This window comes from Centruroides sculpturatus, unplaced genomic scaffold, assembly GCF_000671375.1.
Source record: "Centruroides sculpturatus isolate CEXI.00-Female unplaced genomic scaffold, Cexi_2.0 scaffold380, whole genome shotgun sequence".
In the NCBI taxonomy this organism is placed as follows: Eukaryota; Metazoa; Arthropoda; class Arachnida; order Scorpiones; family Buthidae; genus Centruroides; species Centruroides sculpturatus.
The window spans coordinates 584,817-602,265 of record NW_019384570.1 but is presented as its reverse complement, the minus strand read 5'-3'; the positions used below and the strand labels follow the sequence as shown (position 1 = coordinate 602,265).

Below are 17,449 nucleotides of genomic sequence, written 5' to 3'. Positions count from 1 at the left end.
CATTATATGATTTTCAAATGTTATAAATATGTTTTGGCAAGATTTTCTGTGATTTTGGATTTTTGGACTTGAGTCCAGATAAGCAAGTTTCAACTGTCTTTATATTTCAACAAATATAATCATTAACCTTTGGATTTTTGTCATAAAAGTAGCAAAATGTATGTGTTTTTATGTTAAAGCAAATGAATATGTAGTCATAATAGATAGAGTATGCTTCATTTATTTCATGTGTAATTTGATAAAAATAATTCATAAAGTAACTGCTGTAGTAGATCACTCAATCAACTAGATACAATCTTATACAGCAGCAAAAATATTACTATCACTGTACAGGTATACCTCGCCTTACGTCGGTAGTTGGTTCCAGAAGAGGTGACGTAAAGTCAAAAAACGTTGAATTTACTTGTCTCCGATTCTATTTGTCACTAGGCTAAACCATAAATTACCATTTCCGGTTCTGTATTTTATTTATTAATGCATTTCTAATAATATATGGTTAATAAGGATCTATTTTAAGCTTACAAACAAATAAATTTAGTTTTTTCCATATACTTTTTTGACAAACGACATATAATTGGGAACGACGTAACTCGAAACGATGTAAGTCGAGGTATACCTGTATTGATAAAAATGAAGAGACTTTAGGAAATTTCTTAATTTACTATTTTATTTATTATTTTTGTAAAGAATTTTTTTATATAGCCATAGTTTGCTACAAAATACTTTTCTAAGTGTTCTGGTAAAAAAAAAAAAAAAAAACTACATTTATTGTCTGAAAGGATACCTGAACACAGATTGATAAAAATTTTTGTGACATTATGTCAGAGAACAGAACTTCAGACAAGCTATTTCTGTAGATTGTAGCATACTGAAAACTTGATAGAGTGCAAAGGAAAACTCATCCATGTATGGAAGGTTCTACTGATGCCTCATTTATTTTTGTCTAACAAGGGGACCTTATGGTCTTGGAAATTCAGTTCGGGATGAGACTTTGCAGGTTAGTAGTATACCTCAAGGGTGTCCATCCAGAAGAATTGTAAAGCCCACTAGCCAGAAGATTCTGAGAAAAAGGGCTCTAAAGTTTTAAGGGAAGCTCATATATTGGTCGATTTTACACTATGGCAGCACAGGGTGCGTTTACTTCTGAGTTAGCAGTGCTAATTCTGATAACCGGATGTGACGTCATTAGCACGTGTATTCGTGCTTGCTTGTCCAATTCGAAAGTGAACACATACGCTAACAAGAAATATGGCTGGAAACAGCCATATTTCTTGTTAGCGTATGTGTTCACTTTCGAATTGGACAAGCAAGCACGAATACACGTGCTAATGACGTCACATCCGGTTATCAGAATTAGCACTGCTAACTCAGAAGTAAACGCACCCACAGTGAAATGGCTGAGTCTGTAGCAAACTCGCTTGCGCGGGTGATCTAGATTTGGTCCTACCTTTGGCTAACTTTTCTTTTTAATTGTTTTAAAAATTATAACAACTTTTAAATAAAGTTAATGACCTAAAAAATATTATCAATTAAATCATAAATAATTTTATTTTATTTATGAAATGACTATTACAGCTAATTAAAATGTGAAGATAAATTTAAAGATAATATTTTAGTTTTATTTTTGTTCAACCTTGTGACATCTATTTTTATAGACAGGTAAAAAATCTAATAAAGCATATACAAAATTGCACTTATCTGTTTGAAAATAATAGAGAAATAAATTCTCGTGAAGACTGTATAAAAATATGATCAATAGTGCATCATAAACTGTCATCGCCAATTTTTAATGAAATGATCCGGTATGCCTGGTATGTTTCCAGGCTTTCTGATGAAAGAGAAATTTTCATGAATGTAAACAAAGTATGTTTTCCAATAGATCTTTTAAAAAAGGTTGTTCATGTAAACAATCGTCCTTTATAAATTGTGCAAGATGTCAAAGTAGTTTTGTTTTCAATGTTTTTATGATAATTATCATTCAGGTACTTGTATGTAAAATAAAAAAATTGACAAATAAAGATAATATTGTAAAAATTTTTATATAAATAAAACCCTACCTGAAAATTTGTTATAGTGGTAATTAAAGTTTTAATTTACCTCCGTTAAAAATGCATTTGAAATTATTCAACTTTTTAAAAATAAAATATTATTTTTAATTCACATTTTAATTAGCTGTAACAGTCATTTCATAAATAAAACAAAATTATTAATGATAATATTTTTAGGTCATTAACTTCATTTAAAAGTTGTTATAATTTTTAAAGCAATTAAAAATAAACTTTATCACAATACCGTGAAAATACAAAACTATACACCCACAAACCTTTTACGGTGCGACATTAAATAAAAACAAAAAAGTTCACACAAACGTTTTCATAAGGTTCTTCATCAGGTGAAATAACGGAAATCGTAAAAATTATTCGATGGAAAACACAAAAATTTGAAAGAGTCTTGATTATTGAATCTTATTATAATTCATGTGGCTGTCATCATCAATTAAAAATAAAAAAGAAGTTATCCCAAGGTAGGATCGAATTTAGATCGCTCGTGTGGCAAGCGATTTCACTACAGAATCAGCCATTTCAATGTGCTCCCATAGTGTAAAATTGACCAGTATATGAGCTGCACTTAAAACTTTAGAACCCTTTTCCTCGGAATCTTCTGTCTAGTGTGCTTTACAATATTTCTGGGTGGACACCCTTGAGGTATACTACTAACCTGCGAAATCTCATCCCAAACTAAATATCCAAGACCATAAGGTCCCCTTGTAAAATGCTCTCATGTTTTTTCTTATTGTTTTTGTTTGATATTTTTGGTGTGAACTGTTGTTTTATCAAGCTACTTATAAGCTGATAAAACATATCACAGAAAATCTGTGCAAGTGATTGAATAAGTTATTTAGCCTAAATTGGAATGGAATATTAAAAATAAGGTTGCACACTTTGCTTATTTTTATGCATGCTTGGCAAAATATTATTTTTTTCATTAATTGTATACAGGTATACCTCGCCTTACGTCGGTAATTGGTTTTAGGAGAGGCAACGTAAGTTGAATTTACATGTCTCCGAATCTACTTGTCACTAGGCTAAACCATAAATTACCATTCCCGGTTCTGTATTTTATGTACCAATGCATCTCTAATAATATATGGTTAATAAGGATCTATTTTAAGCTTACAAACAAATAAATTTTAGTTTTTAATATAGTACAGAAAAAAGTAATCTAAATTTATGAATGCAGGTACTGTAAGTACAGTACATACTTGTAAATGTATATATTTTAATATGATTTTATGTGCTTTGAACATTTTTCTAGTGATATTATGATGTCAATATTTGTGGTGGACAGACGTAAATTTGAATAAAACAACTTAAATTTGATTTTTATTTTTCCATATACATTTTTTACAAACAACGTATAATTGGAAACGACGTAACTCGAGGTATACCTGTATATACTTTCATTGATAGATTTTAACCATTCTTAAGAGAATGGAAAACAATTTTGGTTCTATTGGCATTTTTAGAGAAATAGGAATAAATCTCAAGTCTTTCTGTTACACAAGTTGTTAATAAAATGCTAAGAAACTCATAGGAGTGTTATAATCAGTTACTGTAAAAAAAGTAACTGATTGCAATTCCTAATTAACTTAATTTGTAGTTATAATAAATTACTTTTTATCTGAAAAGTAATTGAATAAATATTCCAGTTAATTTTGCAACTTTTACTATTACATATTTTTTTTTAAATTGAACTTGCTTTTATTTTCTCAGAAGCACTACTAGTTGAGATATTTGGGGAAACCTGAAAATAACAAATAATTTTGTGGAGGGCAGGAAGTTTGTAGTACAAATATCTGTCACTAGATGTCTGTAGACAAAATCCTACAGAATCAGTATGCAAAATGGCATCAGCATGTTAAGACTTGTTGGCCCGTAGCGATTTATTTTGTGAGAGCTATTATTTCATTTCCATCAAAAATGTGATGTCAGATTTTAAAGAGCAACATGCTGCTGTGAAATTTTGCTTCCTGTTAGATAAAAGTGGATTGGAAACGGTTGAAATGATACAATGTGCTTACAAACAAGATGCTATGAGTAAGACAAGGGTTTATGAGTGGTTTTCCCACTTTCAAAGAAAGGAGAATTGTCTACTGAAGATCTACCCAGGTCTGGGCATCCATTCAACATTCAAACTAATGAAAATGTTGAGAAAATTCATGATCTTAACAATAGTGATCACCATTGAACCATTGATGAACTCATTGATTTGTCTGGGATTTCATGGAGTTCAGTTCAGTGAATTTTGTCACAAGAACTCTGCATAAGAAGAGTTTCTGCAAAGTTTGTTTTGCACTTATTGACCACTGATCAGAAAGGCAGTCGCTTAGCAGCTTGTCAGGCTTTGAAAGAACATTTGGAAAATGATCTGGACTTGTTATGTAAGATGATAACTGATGAATCGTGGTGTTATGGTTATGATCTAGAAACCAAATGCCAAGCCAGCCAGTCAACCCGTGGAAAACATCAGGAACTCCTCATCTCGAAAAAGCAAGACAAGTGAAGTCGAATGTGAAAACCATGTTAATTAGTTTTTTTGATGTGAAAGAAATTGTTCATTCCAAATTCGTTCATCAAGGCCAGACAGCCAAGCAACATTGTTATCTGGAAGTCTTCAAAAGACTTTGTGATGCTGTGAGAAGGAAAAGAACAGACTTGTGGTGAACAGAGAATTTGTTTTTCCAACACCGCACTATCTGTGCAGCAGTTTTTGACAAGTAATGGCATGACCCTCCTCCCACACCTCTTATTCATCTGATCTTGCACCTTGCAATTTTTTTTGTTCTCCAGGATGAATAGGGAACTCAAAGGGAAGTGATTTCAGACAATAGAAGAGGTAAAAATAAAAATGACAGAGTTACTAAGAGGCATTTCAGAACAGGAATTTTCTAGGTGTTTTGAACAATGGAAAAAACATTTGGACAAGTGTATTGAAGGTAATGGAGAGAATTTTGAAGGATAAAATATGAAGTTGTTAAAATAAAAACATGATTATTTCTGAATTTTTTCCTGTTATTTTTGGGTCTCCCCACGTAATAGTTTTTATTACTTCTTACCTGTGTAAAATTCCATATCAAATAAAAGAAATAGTAAGAAAATATATTTAAATTACTTATGATGTAGTATTAGAAAACTTTGTTTTAAAAATCATAATGTAGATAAATCAATCATAGCATAAAATTTAAAATTTTGAAATGGTTTAATATTTTATTTCAAGCTTGGAATATTGAATAATCAGTTGAAATTTGGTAGCCAATGAAATGCATATTTCAACCACCAAACATAAATCTAATGAGAAATTCAACAAAATCAGTTAGAAATTGTTCAGCCATTGATAATGGATAGAAATATGATTTAAAATTTAAATTGTAAATGAATAAAATTTCTTGGGTATTTAAATTTCTAAGCCTATTATTTTCACGCCAATTAAATCTACATAAAAAAGATTCAAATATGTAAAAATCTGTCAAAAACTTTATTTATGTTAAAATATGTCATATTAATTCAAATGCTATTTTTTAAATTCATTTCTGACTTACTGTTATTTACATGCCATTTAAAAATGAACATTTCATCTACCAAATAATAATCATAATAATCATAATAATCATCTACCAAACTGCCAGATTCTTCTCATTGTAATACAGCCTAAAGGTAGGAACTTAGGCTGATGTCTTGTATTAATATTAATAGAAACTAATTTTGTTTAAATTAAGTAAACTAGAAGTTTCTGGATAAAAAAGACTAACCCAAACTGTGATTTCAATGTGCCTTTAGTAAATAATTATTAATTGGTCTCAGTGATTACTTACACATAACAAACATAGTTAAATCATAGAGATAATTTTTCCACTTATTTAAACAGAGAAATATAGTTAATGAATTCATATTTCTGCTTCGTATTTCACAGTAAAATTTGAAAAAAAAATCTATAGAAAGAGCTGGGTCTGTGAGTTATCTGAATTTCATTTACCATAGCTTATTTTATAATAGAATTTTACTGTATTCTAATTCTTATGTTTTTATATACAGATCAGGTGAAATAACGGAAATCGTAAAAATTATTCGATGGAAAACACAAAAATTTGAAAGAGTCTTGATTATTGAATCTTATTATAATTCATGTGGCTGTCATCATCAATTAAAAATAAAAAAGAAGTTATCCCAAGGTAGGATCGAATTTAGATCGCTCGTGTGGCAAGCGATTTCACTACNGCAATGTAAAATTAAATTATTTATCGTCATAAAATTCAAACATTGACTTCAATTTAGTTTTATGAAATGAATAAAACTTCTGCATTGTTGGAGGTTTTTAAAAATAAATAGTTTGCTTTAAATTCAATTAATGATGATAATTTCAAATTTTGTTCTTTAAAATATATTTTAAAGTTCAAACTAATAATTTTCAACTTTTTTTAAATCAGCCCTTTAACTGTCATACTTCAGTGTGTTAGACACATCTAATATGAAATAAATTATTAGATATCAGAATATCATGACTTCCCTAGAAGCTTGTTGCATCATCCTAGGATGTAATGAAACCAGATTGAAAATTATTAATTTAAACTTTCATGTTTCTTTTCTGAAGGTGAGTTATAGGTCTGAAAAATGGATATTTATTTCTCTTAAAAACTCCAATAAAGCAAAAGTTTTATTGATTGCAGAAAACTAAACTGAATGAATAGAATAGAATAAACAATAATGTTTAATCCAGCAATTAATTATAATTAAATAAAAAATGTTTTCAATCACAAAAGAAATCCAGCAATGAGTTGCATAACTTTCCTGGCTGTTATGATATTTGATTTTAAAAAATAACTTTTATATTATTGAATGTAATTAATAAAATTGTGTGGTACCATCTGTTATGAAATTTTATTATTAAAAACCTTCTATAATTTTAATTATTATAAAATGGCAAAAAGCTTAATTTTGAGGGTAGATGAGTTTTATGAAAAAAATTGTAAACGCTAATAACAAGTAAAATCTTCATTAGGCTCAACCTTACTTAAGATATGGCATGTGACCACTTTTTTATCTCCCCCACCCCCTTTGACTTTTAGCTACCAAAAGTTAATAGCATCAATGTCCCTTGTATACAAGCTACTGTGCCAAATTTCATTTCTTAATTTTTATCTTGAGATATTAAACAAAATAGATGCCCCCACACAATTTTCTTTTTTGACTTTTTTGGCAGGGAGTCTCAAAGTGTGGAGATTTGCAAAAAAACCAGGAAGGTCCAATTTGACATGATTCCAACATTTTCCCTTGTTATGTATACATAGTGGTTGGGAAAGTAAAGACAAACAATTAACTTCAGTACGGTTTAAAACAGAACAAAATTGCCTATGAGTACTTTTAAGCTAATTTCTTCAGATACTGGTCTAGTATCCGAAGATGACGACTAGTTTGAAAGTACTTATGTGTAAATTTGTTCTGTTTTAAATGCCAGTAAAGCTATTTTTTTTATCTTTAATTCTAAGCTTTTCTTTATTTTTGCTATCTTTATATTCAAAATGTAGAAGAAAACATGGAATATTTTATCTTATAACCATTTATTTTGTATTTTCTGAATATCAATGGCCAATAAATAAGGCCAAAAGCATTTGTTATTTAATTATAATTGTTGGATTAAAGGTTGTGTGGTATTTTTGTTCCTTTCTTTATTAAGTTTTAGTTTACTCTGAATGGCTTATACTGTATTAATGCATGCTATTTTATAGTAGCATAGAATATTATGTAATAATTTTTAAACAGTTATATATTTCTGTTAGTCATATTATCTAGTTATAGATTTATTTGAAATATGCTCATTCGACTTTATCATTTTAGGGGAACTGGAATCCAAGATGAAAATGGATTAAATGATGTGGTAAGTTTGTGATGATGATCATTCTCAGTTTGTTTATTTAAAAAAATGCTTATTTTTTAAATGTAAAATAGTGTAGATACTGTTTAGTTTACAAAAATTAAATTATATGCAATAATAACAAAAAGTGAAGGTATTTGTATTTATGAAAGATTCAAATTTGTTTTTTATAAATGAAATTTACATTTGAGAAAATTCCTTCATATACAAATAAAAGAATAAAAATTGAAATTTTAAAAGAACTTGTATGATTGATTGGATTAAAACAATTTGTTTGTCAATTTAAGAATTGAACCATTACAGGTAATATTGAGTAATTAATATTGTGACATTGCATTGATTGTTACAATAATTAATTATTTAACAAATGTACCAAAAACTTATAAAATGATATCATGATGGCCAGTGAGATATCATAATTCTACATCTCAACCAAACTTTTTTATGATATTAATATTCCAAATCAGAATTAATATTTTAAAATTTATTGTTATAATTTTTCTAAATCAGAAATGTCATATATTCTATCGCTCATTGATAGATTATAAATATCTTATAAACTGTTTCTTTAGAGAAGATGCACACTAATAGAAAAAATAAAATTTCAATAAACTTTGGTATCTAGTTAAATTAATTATTATTTATGATAATCAAAATCATAAGAGAATTGATATAATAATCATTGATACTCATTGAAATGCTTATGAAAATAAAGTTTAGACTTAAAATCACAGATTAATCAGCCTTTGTCTGAGTTGAGTCATAACTTTTGGCTAACAGTCAGCAGTAGTTATAAAGATCAACTATTTACCTGAAGATGAGAACTAGCTAACACAGAGGATGGATGGTATAAGCTCATTGTTTTTTATAATAAAATCTCATAACAGATTGCACTCCACACAATTTTATTTATTATGATTAATAATACAAAAGCTATTTTTTCAATAAAATCTCTTAACAGCCAGGAGTTATACAACTCATTGCTGAATTTTTTTTTTTGTGTTTTTCAAAAATCTTCCAGCTTTAAATTTTAAATTTTGGTTACTGTTTTAAATTCATTTAAATTTTAAACCTTTTCAAAAATGTTTCAGGACTCACTCACTACTGAAGATGAAATATCTTTGGAACCAGTTAATGGTGTCGTTCAGCCACCTTTTATACCTACAAATAAACCACACAGAAATACAAATCAGTTGCAGTTTTTTCTAAAAGTAGTTATAAAAGCTATATGGAAGCATCAGTTTGCTTGGCCATTTTATGAACCAGTGGATGCTGTGAAATTAAACATACCAGTAAGTATAATATATATATATATTTTATTCATATTTATTTGAATTTGTAATTTACTAAAACTATAATTGGAGTATTCACGATACACTATTTCAGTATCTGGCAATAACTATTAACTTGTATTACAGATTGATCAGTGTTATTAAAATTCCGTCAGTTGTCAATGGAAGCATTAATTATGATTATTTTGTAATGCAATTTAGGAAGGAAATTAATAATTACAGTGGTACCTCAGGATATGAAATTAATTCATTTTGAAACTGAGATTGTATCATGAAAATGTCATAAAGTGAATCATTTTTCTCCATACGATTACATGTAAAACCAAAAAATTTGTTCCAACACGAAAAACACACTCAAATGAATTTAAAACAAAGTAGTATATTAAAAAAAATAACTATAGTAAGGAAAACACTGAAAAATGCATTTTGTAGTTGTAAATGTATAAATAACTATAATAGAATAATAATTGATAAAAAAAATGTAGTTTTATTTGCACTTTACCTTTGAGGATAGACAACAGTGGAGGTGTAAACTGGTGGAGGAAGAGAGGGAGAAGGGAATTGATACTAAAACTTAACTTGCATAACATAATGTAACAATAACTTAAAAATAACTTAGAAAAGATAAAAAAAATTAATGATGTTTTATATATATATTTTTTTAAATTTTTATTTACTGGTTTTTGCTTTCTTTTCTTCACTTCCACCAGCACTTTCACTGGATAGAGGTCGCTTGGTAAAATATCAATCCAAAGAGGTTTGGCTTGACCTATTTTTTAAAATGTTTCTAAAATGACTTGGGCAAATGTCATTACTCTGAGCAGCAATATGGCCAGTGTGAACCTTTTCGGGATGTTTCTTTTCAATAAAATCAGTCACTTTCTGATAATACCTCAAGATTTCCTTTATCGAGCGAGATCCTTCCACGACGAAGCAAACACACGGACTGAGACCAATGAACAGAAGTGAATAAAAAATGTCGCTGTGAACTAACGTAATGTTGTATGGTGAATTTTTGTTCGTATCGTGGAGCAAAAATATGTTGGAATTTCATGTCATATCCTGAAAATTTTGTATGCTGGGGCGTTCATATCCTGAGGTACCACTGTATNAAATGTCTCATAAGATTATAAAAGAGTTGAAGAATTTGTAGCTGCCTGAATTTGTAGCTCTAGTTTAGATATGTTTAGGTACATGAATATTTATCATTGTTACATGTAGCCTACATGAATAGAAGACCATACCATATAGGTTTGTGTATGTACAGTACATTGTAAGATGTGTTCTTAACAATGTACAGTAGTTCTCAGAATGTATTGTTAAACAGCTAATGCATATAAATGTAAATATATTTTGATTAATGTCCATAATATGTAAACAGTCAAAAATAAGAAATAAAAAATTATATATATGTATAAACAGTCAAAAATAACTATATATATATTTTTGACAGAGTGGTCCGTTTATAATGTCAGTTATATCTATACTGTATATCGGATTGTTTGGATTATCAGCATTAAGCATTACATTATATATTAATATAAAGAAAGGAAAAGACAGAAATATATGTCTTAAATATTTTTTTAAAATGTATACATAAAGTAGAGCTTATATTAGACTATGTAATAGATATTAAGTAATAAGTCTGTATCAGAATATGCTTTGTTTGAAGTTAAAATTTAATTTGTTTTTGCTTGTAAGTGCTATATTGCAATTACTAGAAATGATTTTCATAGTTTACATTAAATACTGGAAATCTTATAAAAATATAACAAATTTAATATGAGTTTTTTCAATAAATTTTTATATTTGCAAAATTTTATCGATTCTTAAAAAGTCAATACTGACCTGGCCTAGACAGATGTAAGTTTTCAGAATATTAATTTTTTTACGCATAATATTTTACGTGTGTACTCAAGGCCTCCACCTGCAAACTACAAAAATGTCATTTAGATTTGTATTTCTTACTTTGCACATTCTCCTTATTAGACTATGAATTCTGAATTCAATTTATTGATTCACAATTTTTTATTAATAGAATTTTATGGTGAATCTTTTGTACCTTTAAAGAAATGTAAAAGTAAAATTTTTTGTTTAGGCAATAAACAACCACTCAGATACCAAAAATTGTTCATCAAAATTTTAAAATTTAAAAGTAGTTTGCTGGATTTTTGGATATTTGAATGTTGGTTTACTGTTTTCACATACAGTTGTTGTTTTTATGCATTTTTGTTTAGGATTTTTTACATATGAAGATATTGTATGTAAATTTTTAAAATTATTTTTTTCTGTTTACTTAGTGTATATACTTTTCTCAGTTTACATTTTAATTGCTTTTGTAATAATAATAATAATAGATTTTTATGTCTCTTACTATTGATTTTCTTCTTGAAACAATAATGTAAAATCTGCAGAATTTAAGAATTGTGATTTAAATGACTATAATTATTTAAGTTTAACTAGACTGTATCTGTTAGTGTGGAGTTTCATTATTTAGATAGAATGAATTCATCTAAAAATTTTACAAGAATTGAATGATAAAAGCAGAAATTCTACTTTCCTCTGAGAAATGAAAGACATTAAAATGATATCTAATTTACTATATTAAATTTGTATCTAATTTTAAAAAAAACCCAAAATTTATATTATTATGGAGTTAATGATCCAGTCTTGGCATATTTTTTCAAGAAAGATATACCATAATAAACTATTTTAATAGATTAAATTATTGGATGCTGATTTAATTGTAATTGGTGATTGGGGAAAAGCTCACTTGTGAGTACACTTGACAGCACTGTGAGCTGGTCATGTTTGTTACTGGTTTTCTCTTCATTATTAGAAATACTTAATCTTGATTATTCGTTTATTATGGAGTAGAAATAACATTTGAAACTTCTTGCTGACATAAAATCTATTCATCCAAAGTAAACTTTATGTAACATGCATTATTTATGAAATATTTAAAAAAAAAATATTTATAGAATTAGAGAAACTTACATTTATTTATCTAATACATATCCATGATGATAGCAGATATTTATGATGTGATAAAAGAAAAACTAATGTAGTTTAATGAATAAAATTTTCATATAATGTTTTGACCTGGAGAATATTATTTCTGTTGAAGTGTGCAATGGATTGCATTTTATTGATCAATAAAAAGATACATTTTTAAAATATCATTTTTTTAGGATATTTTGAATATTGACATTAGAATTAAAAAGTTAATGATTTTTTTGAAGTATTCATAATAATAATTATAATTTAGTAAGAATTTAAATGCAGTAAGTTAACATATTTGTATGTATTACTGGCTATTTTCGTTTTAAAATGTTACTTTAATATCTAACAATTCAATTTTAATTACTGATGTTTTTTTTTTCTTTTATAGGATGTTGTCCTGATGGCTCAGACACTTGAAAAACTTTTCCTTACCAAATTAGCAGACATGCCCAAGGAAGTGAGTTGAATGAGTATCATCTTGAAATATTATAAAAAATTAATTATCATTATATTACATTTGTCTATTAACAATTTTAGATAAACAATATTGCTAATTTAAATGATCTAACTAAAGCTATTTTCACAATCGTCTTGCAACATATGCTAAAATTTGACACAATTTGCTTGCAGTATGCTATACTGTTACATATATTTAATGCTATGCTATTATCTGATATTGCTAACTCAAATTCTTTTGACCTGTACTAAATTTATTTATAACTTGATTAATGTACAAAATTGATTGTTTTTGATATATAATAGAAACAAAATCATTTCATCATTCTTTAAAGAAAGCTTTATATATTATATATATAAAGCTTGAAAACTCAATTAAGATTTTTTTTACAGTAGTGTTGAGTTTTCAAGTTGTAATGAAACCAAAACTTTTTATTTTTTGTTAAAATTGAAATGACACACTAAGCATTTTTCAAAAATGTTATCTGAATTTTGTCTTGCTGCTGTATTTGTGGAAGTGTCTTATCTTCTATGATATTTTTATTTTTTGTGGAATTTAAAAAACATTTGTCACTGTTATCAATATTTTTTACATCAAATTCAGTAGCATACTAGTTATATTTGTCAAAATTTTACCAAATCTTATGTATAAAATCTATTGAAATTTCAGACACTTAATATTTGAAATATGCATATTTTTGTTGTTGGTTGGTCTGAAAATATGAAACCTTTTACAGGAAGTAGAAATCGCCATGCCTACTCCCAAAATTCCTGGTGCAAAAGGCAGATGGAAGAAGGGAAAAGGGGGTGGTCGTGGAAGAGGTAAGAAAATTAACTGTGTGTAATTTTAGATTTTGATTTTTGACTTTAAATTTAATAATTATTGAATTAATTGAGATCAAATATATTATTCTTCATCTTTATAACTGATTCTTGGTGCATAAAGGATTGTATATTACACAAACAAGTACAAATCAAGATTTGGTTTTCTGAAAAAAATAAAAAATAAATTAAAATGCTGTTTAAAAGAGTAAAATTAATACTTTAGTTAAAAACTAAAATTTTAGCAAATTATTTTATATTAGAACTAGCAGATGAGCTCAGTGTTGCTCGGGGAAAAAATAACAATAGCAAACATTAAGATTATTAGATTATTTCGTACTTTTAATTCTTTTACTATATATTATAGTGTTTGATTTATATTTACAATGGTTATCTTATGTAAGGATTTATCGCACTGAGTGCCCAATCTAACACATTGTAAAAATTCTTTAAATTGTGTACAGTAGAGGCATAAAGAATTTTTAAAATATGTTAGATTGGGCACTCTGTGTGATAAACCCTTAGGTAAGATAACCTTTATATAGCCAATCTTACCTGTCTTAACTGGGTGCAAGAATTTGATCCTTCCGAGGCTAATAAAGGAACTTTTAGATGGGTCTAACAAAATGTTTGATTTTCTGCAAAAACACATCTAAAATAGTACAGTAGACACTGAGTTCTTCAGGGTAATCTTTAACTCTCTTCTTCTCCCCTGCAGGGAGAATTTCCAAAAATCTCTTCTTAGTGTGCATTCTCATGATGTACCCTAACTATGTACCAAATTTCAACTTTCAACTTCTAACCGTTTGGGCTGTGCGCTTATTATTATTATTATTATTAATTATGTTGGGTTTACTGAGTTATACTCAGTTGACACTGATGGATGTGTACTATGCTGAACCAGAGTCAAAGCATAGTAACCAAAACAGGACAAAAATTAAATAAGAGTGTCATTGTGTGTGCTGTATTCAGGAATTTCCTAACAAAATGATATGTGTTCAATATAGTGGCCTTCTGTAGGGTGATGTAAGTGTTTCTATTCACTGTAACGTTCCCAGGCTTTTGTGTAGTATGTGTAGTATGACACCTGAAGAGGAGAGAACGACAGGTACAACAATCACCTTATCCATCCTCCACAGATGCCTTATTTCCTGGGCGAGTTCTGAGTACTTGCTGTCTTTCTTAGTGCATGTGTTTTGTGTATTGTAAGTTTTTGGAATGGATATGTCTATAATATATGTGATTTTATTGTTTGTCAATGAGTGTGGCATCTGGTCTTATGTGGTAAACTGTTTTATCTGTGATTATGGCTCCAGCATAGTACATTTTGTGCCTGTTATTTTTCGATACTGTCTGTGGGATGTATTTGTAGTATGATTTGTGGATGTCTAATAAGTTGTCTCTTTGCAAGCATTTGGTGTATTATATTTACTACTTGATTATGTCTGTGTAAATAATCTGTCTGTGCCAAGAGCTTGCAACCAGAAGTGATGTGTTGTATACTTTCTGGCATGATGTGACATTTTCTGCATGTGTTATTTGTGAGTGTTGTATCTTTGAGTGTGTTTTCTGTAGTTCTTAATATTTATGACTTGATCCTGTATGGCAATCACGAATCCTTCTGTCTCCCCAAACAGGCATGGCATCCCTGAGCTAACCAGCCATTTGAAGCAGTTTTGTAGACAAAATCCCAGAGTAGGTCGTAGGGATGTCTGCCATGGAATGCCTTTTGAAACCATGATTGTTAATGGTGTCTAGGCTTTTTATATGTTGTGTCATATGGACATGACACAACATATAAAAAGCCTAGACACCATTAAGGTGACTTTTTTTCAGTAGACTAAAACAAAAATCACGACATGACAGAACATGAGAAATACCATTTAAACATTGTGATTAAATGTATATTTTCATTACTTAAATTTTTCAAATGTCTTCTTTAAGATCTCTTATAACTATTTTATTGATGTACTGTACACTTGTATATTTTATTGTCTTTATATAAAATATTTAATCAATGATTACTTTTTTACAAAAATTTTATTTTAATTTAAATTTCAGCTGTTTCTAAAAATTTTAATTGTTTGTTTGCTCAAATTAATTTTTACAAATTAAAAANTATATAGAAAGAATTTAATATGTTTCTGCTCAGATAAATGTGACTGTTTTCAATTTAAATTTCTGTTGGGCAACAATATATTAAGAATTACATTCAAAAATTTTATTTTAATTTAAATTTCAGCTGTTTCTAAAAATTTTAATTGTTTGTTTGCTCAAATTAATTTTTACAAATTAAAAACATGAGGCATATGTGAGAAATAAGTGCTACAAAATTAATAGACAATTAAATTTAACATAAAACTCATGATAGTTGTGCTTTGTATTAGTTTTGTTTTGTAAAATGTTACAGTAAATGAAGTTTTATATAATTATTTCATTATTAAGTATATTTTATGAGTTATACCTGTATGTGATAAAAAATTATATGTTTATATGATTTTCAGCAGGAAGCTTAACTCCTATTCAGCAAGATACGTCATCTCAGCCACCCAGTTCGACAATGCCTCATAACGTACCATCTCCTATCAATTGTCAGTCACCTCAACCTCCTCCCACAAGTATAGTTGCACCAATGTCTATTCCAGGAAGTACAAATACTCCCACAACAATATGTGCATCTATGAATTCCACAAATACCATACCTGCACATCAAACGGTGAAATCTTCATTATACGGTAGTGTTCCAGACTCTGTAGTTAGCGGTATTACTCCTGTAAATAGCATAGCACAAGATGGACAAATGCAGCTTTCATCACAACCTCCTCCTCCGTTATTATCACCTGTTAATCAGTCTGTTGGAGCCTCATCTGTTCTTGTTTCACCATCAGTACAAACAGGTCCATCAAAGGTAATTATTATTGGAATACTTTTAATCATATTTCTTATTGCTCACTGGATGAATGTTTTGTATTTTTGGTGGGCAGTTATTGGAATAAAAAATATTGATGTTGTAAGAAGGAAAAAGCATAATTACAAAAGAGATGTAAACTAGTTAAATCAGGATATTGTGATAAATATGTAAAAAGGATTTTAATGCAGTATTTAAATTACCTTAATTAACTTTGAAAATTTTGATAATCCCTAATATCAGTAATGTTGAATCTCAATAACAATATTAGCCGGTATTCATTTTATACACAGTATTGGAAACTATCACATCAACAGTTAATTATTCAGTAATATCAAGCACCACTAATATACAGTGGAACCCCGCTTAACGAGCATAATTTGTTCCAGAATCTTACTCATAATGCAAAACACTCATTAAGTGAAACAGCTTTTCCCATATAAATTAATGTAAAATACAATAATGCATTCCATGGTGAAAAAAATACTCAAATATTTTATGTATAACATTTATTCAAAGAAAATTACACAATATACATTGTTAAGAAGTGTGAATCATCATCATCTTTTCTTCTAGTGCGGAATGAACCAACCTGGAATGCAAATTCAATTTGCAGAAAACAAAAAAAAAAAAGTCACAGATAATATGCCTGATAACACACCAAACGATATGCCAATTCTTGGGCTATGTAAAGGCTATAATTAAATATTAGAAATTTATTAATTTGAATAGAGGTAGACAGTTATGCTGCCATCTTGTATTATTGTTTTCTTTTTTTTTTTAAATAATTTGATCTTTTAAATCAGTGATTCTCAAACTTTTTCGATCCACTGCCCCCTTTGTTCCATAAAGTTATACCCAACGCCCCCTAACCCATTTTCTCTTGTGTGAGAAAAGGATTGGAAATATTCTTAGGAAAACTTTTCTATGAATCTCACACTTTGTGCCCTTACTGTACATTGTTCTCATCATCTGGAAACCATTAAACGCAATGTTTCCTCTTATCAGCCCCAATTTTGCCTTTGGTCACCGTTCAATA

The 17,449-nt window shown here is 28.5% G+C and overlaps 1 protein-coding gene across 1 annotated transcript in view; it reads left to right on the top strand.

The window, feature by feature from the left end:
* LOC111624148 (bromodomain-containing protein 3-like) overlaps positions 1-17,449 on the top strand; it is a 102,455-nt gene that overhangs the window by 29,804 nt on the left and 55,202 nt on the right. The window contains exons 2-6 of the mRNA XM_023366943.1: positions 7,893-7,932; positions 9,021-9,227; positions 12,613-12,681; positions 13,418-13,502; positions 16,007-16,410. Coding sequence (XP_023222711.1) covers positions 7,893-7,932; positions 9,021-9,227; positions 12,613-12,681; positions 13,418-13,502; positions 16,007-16,410 — 805 coding nt within the window. The remainder of the gene's footprint in view (positions 1-7,892; positions 7,933-9,020; positions 9,228-12,612; positions 12,682-13,417; positions 13,503-16,006; positions 16,411-17,449) is intronic.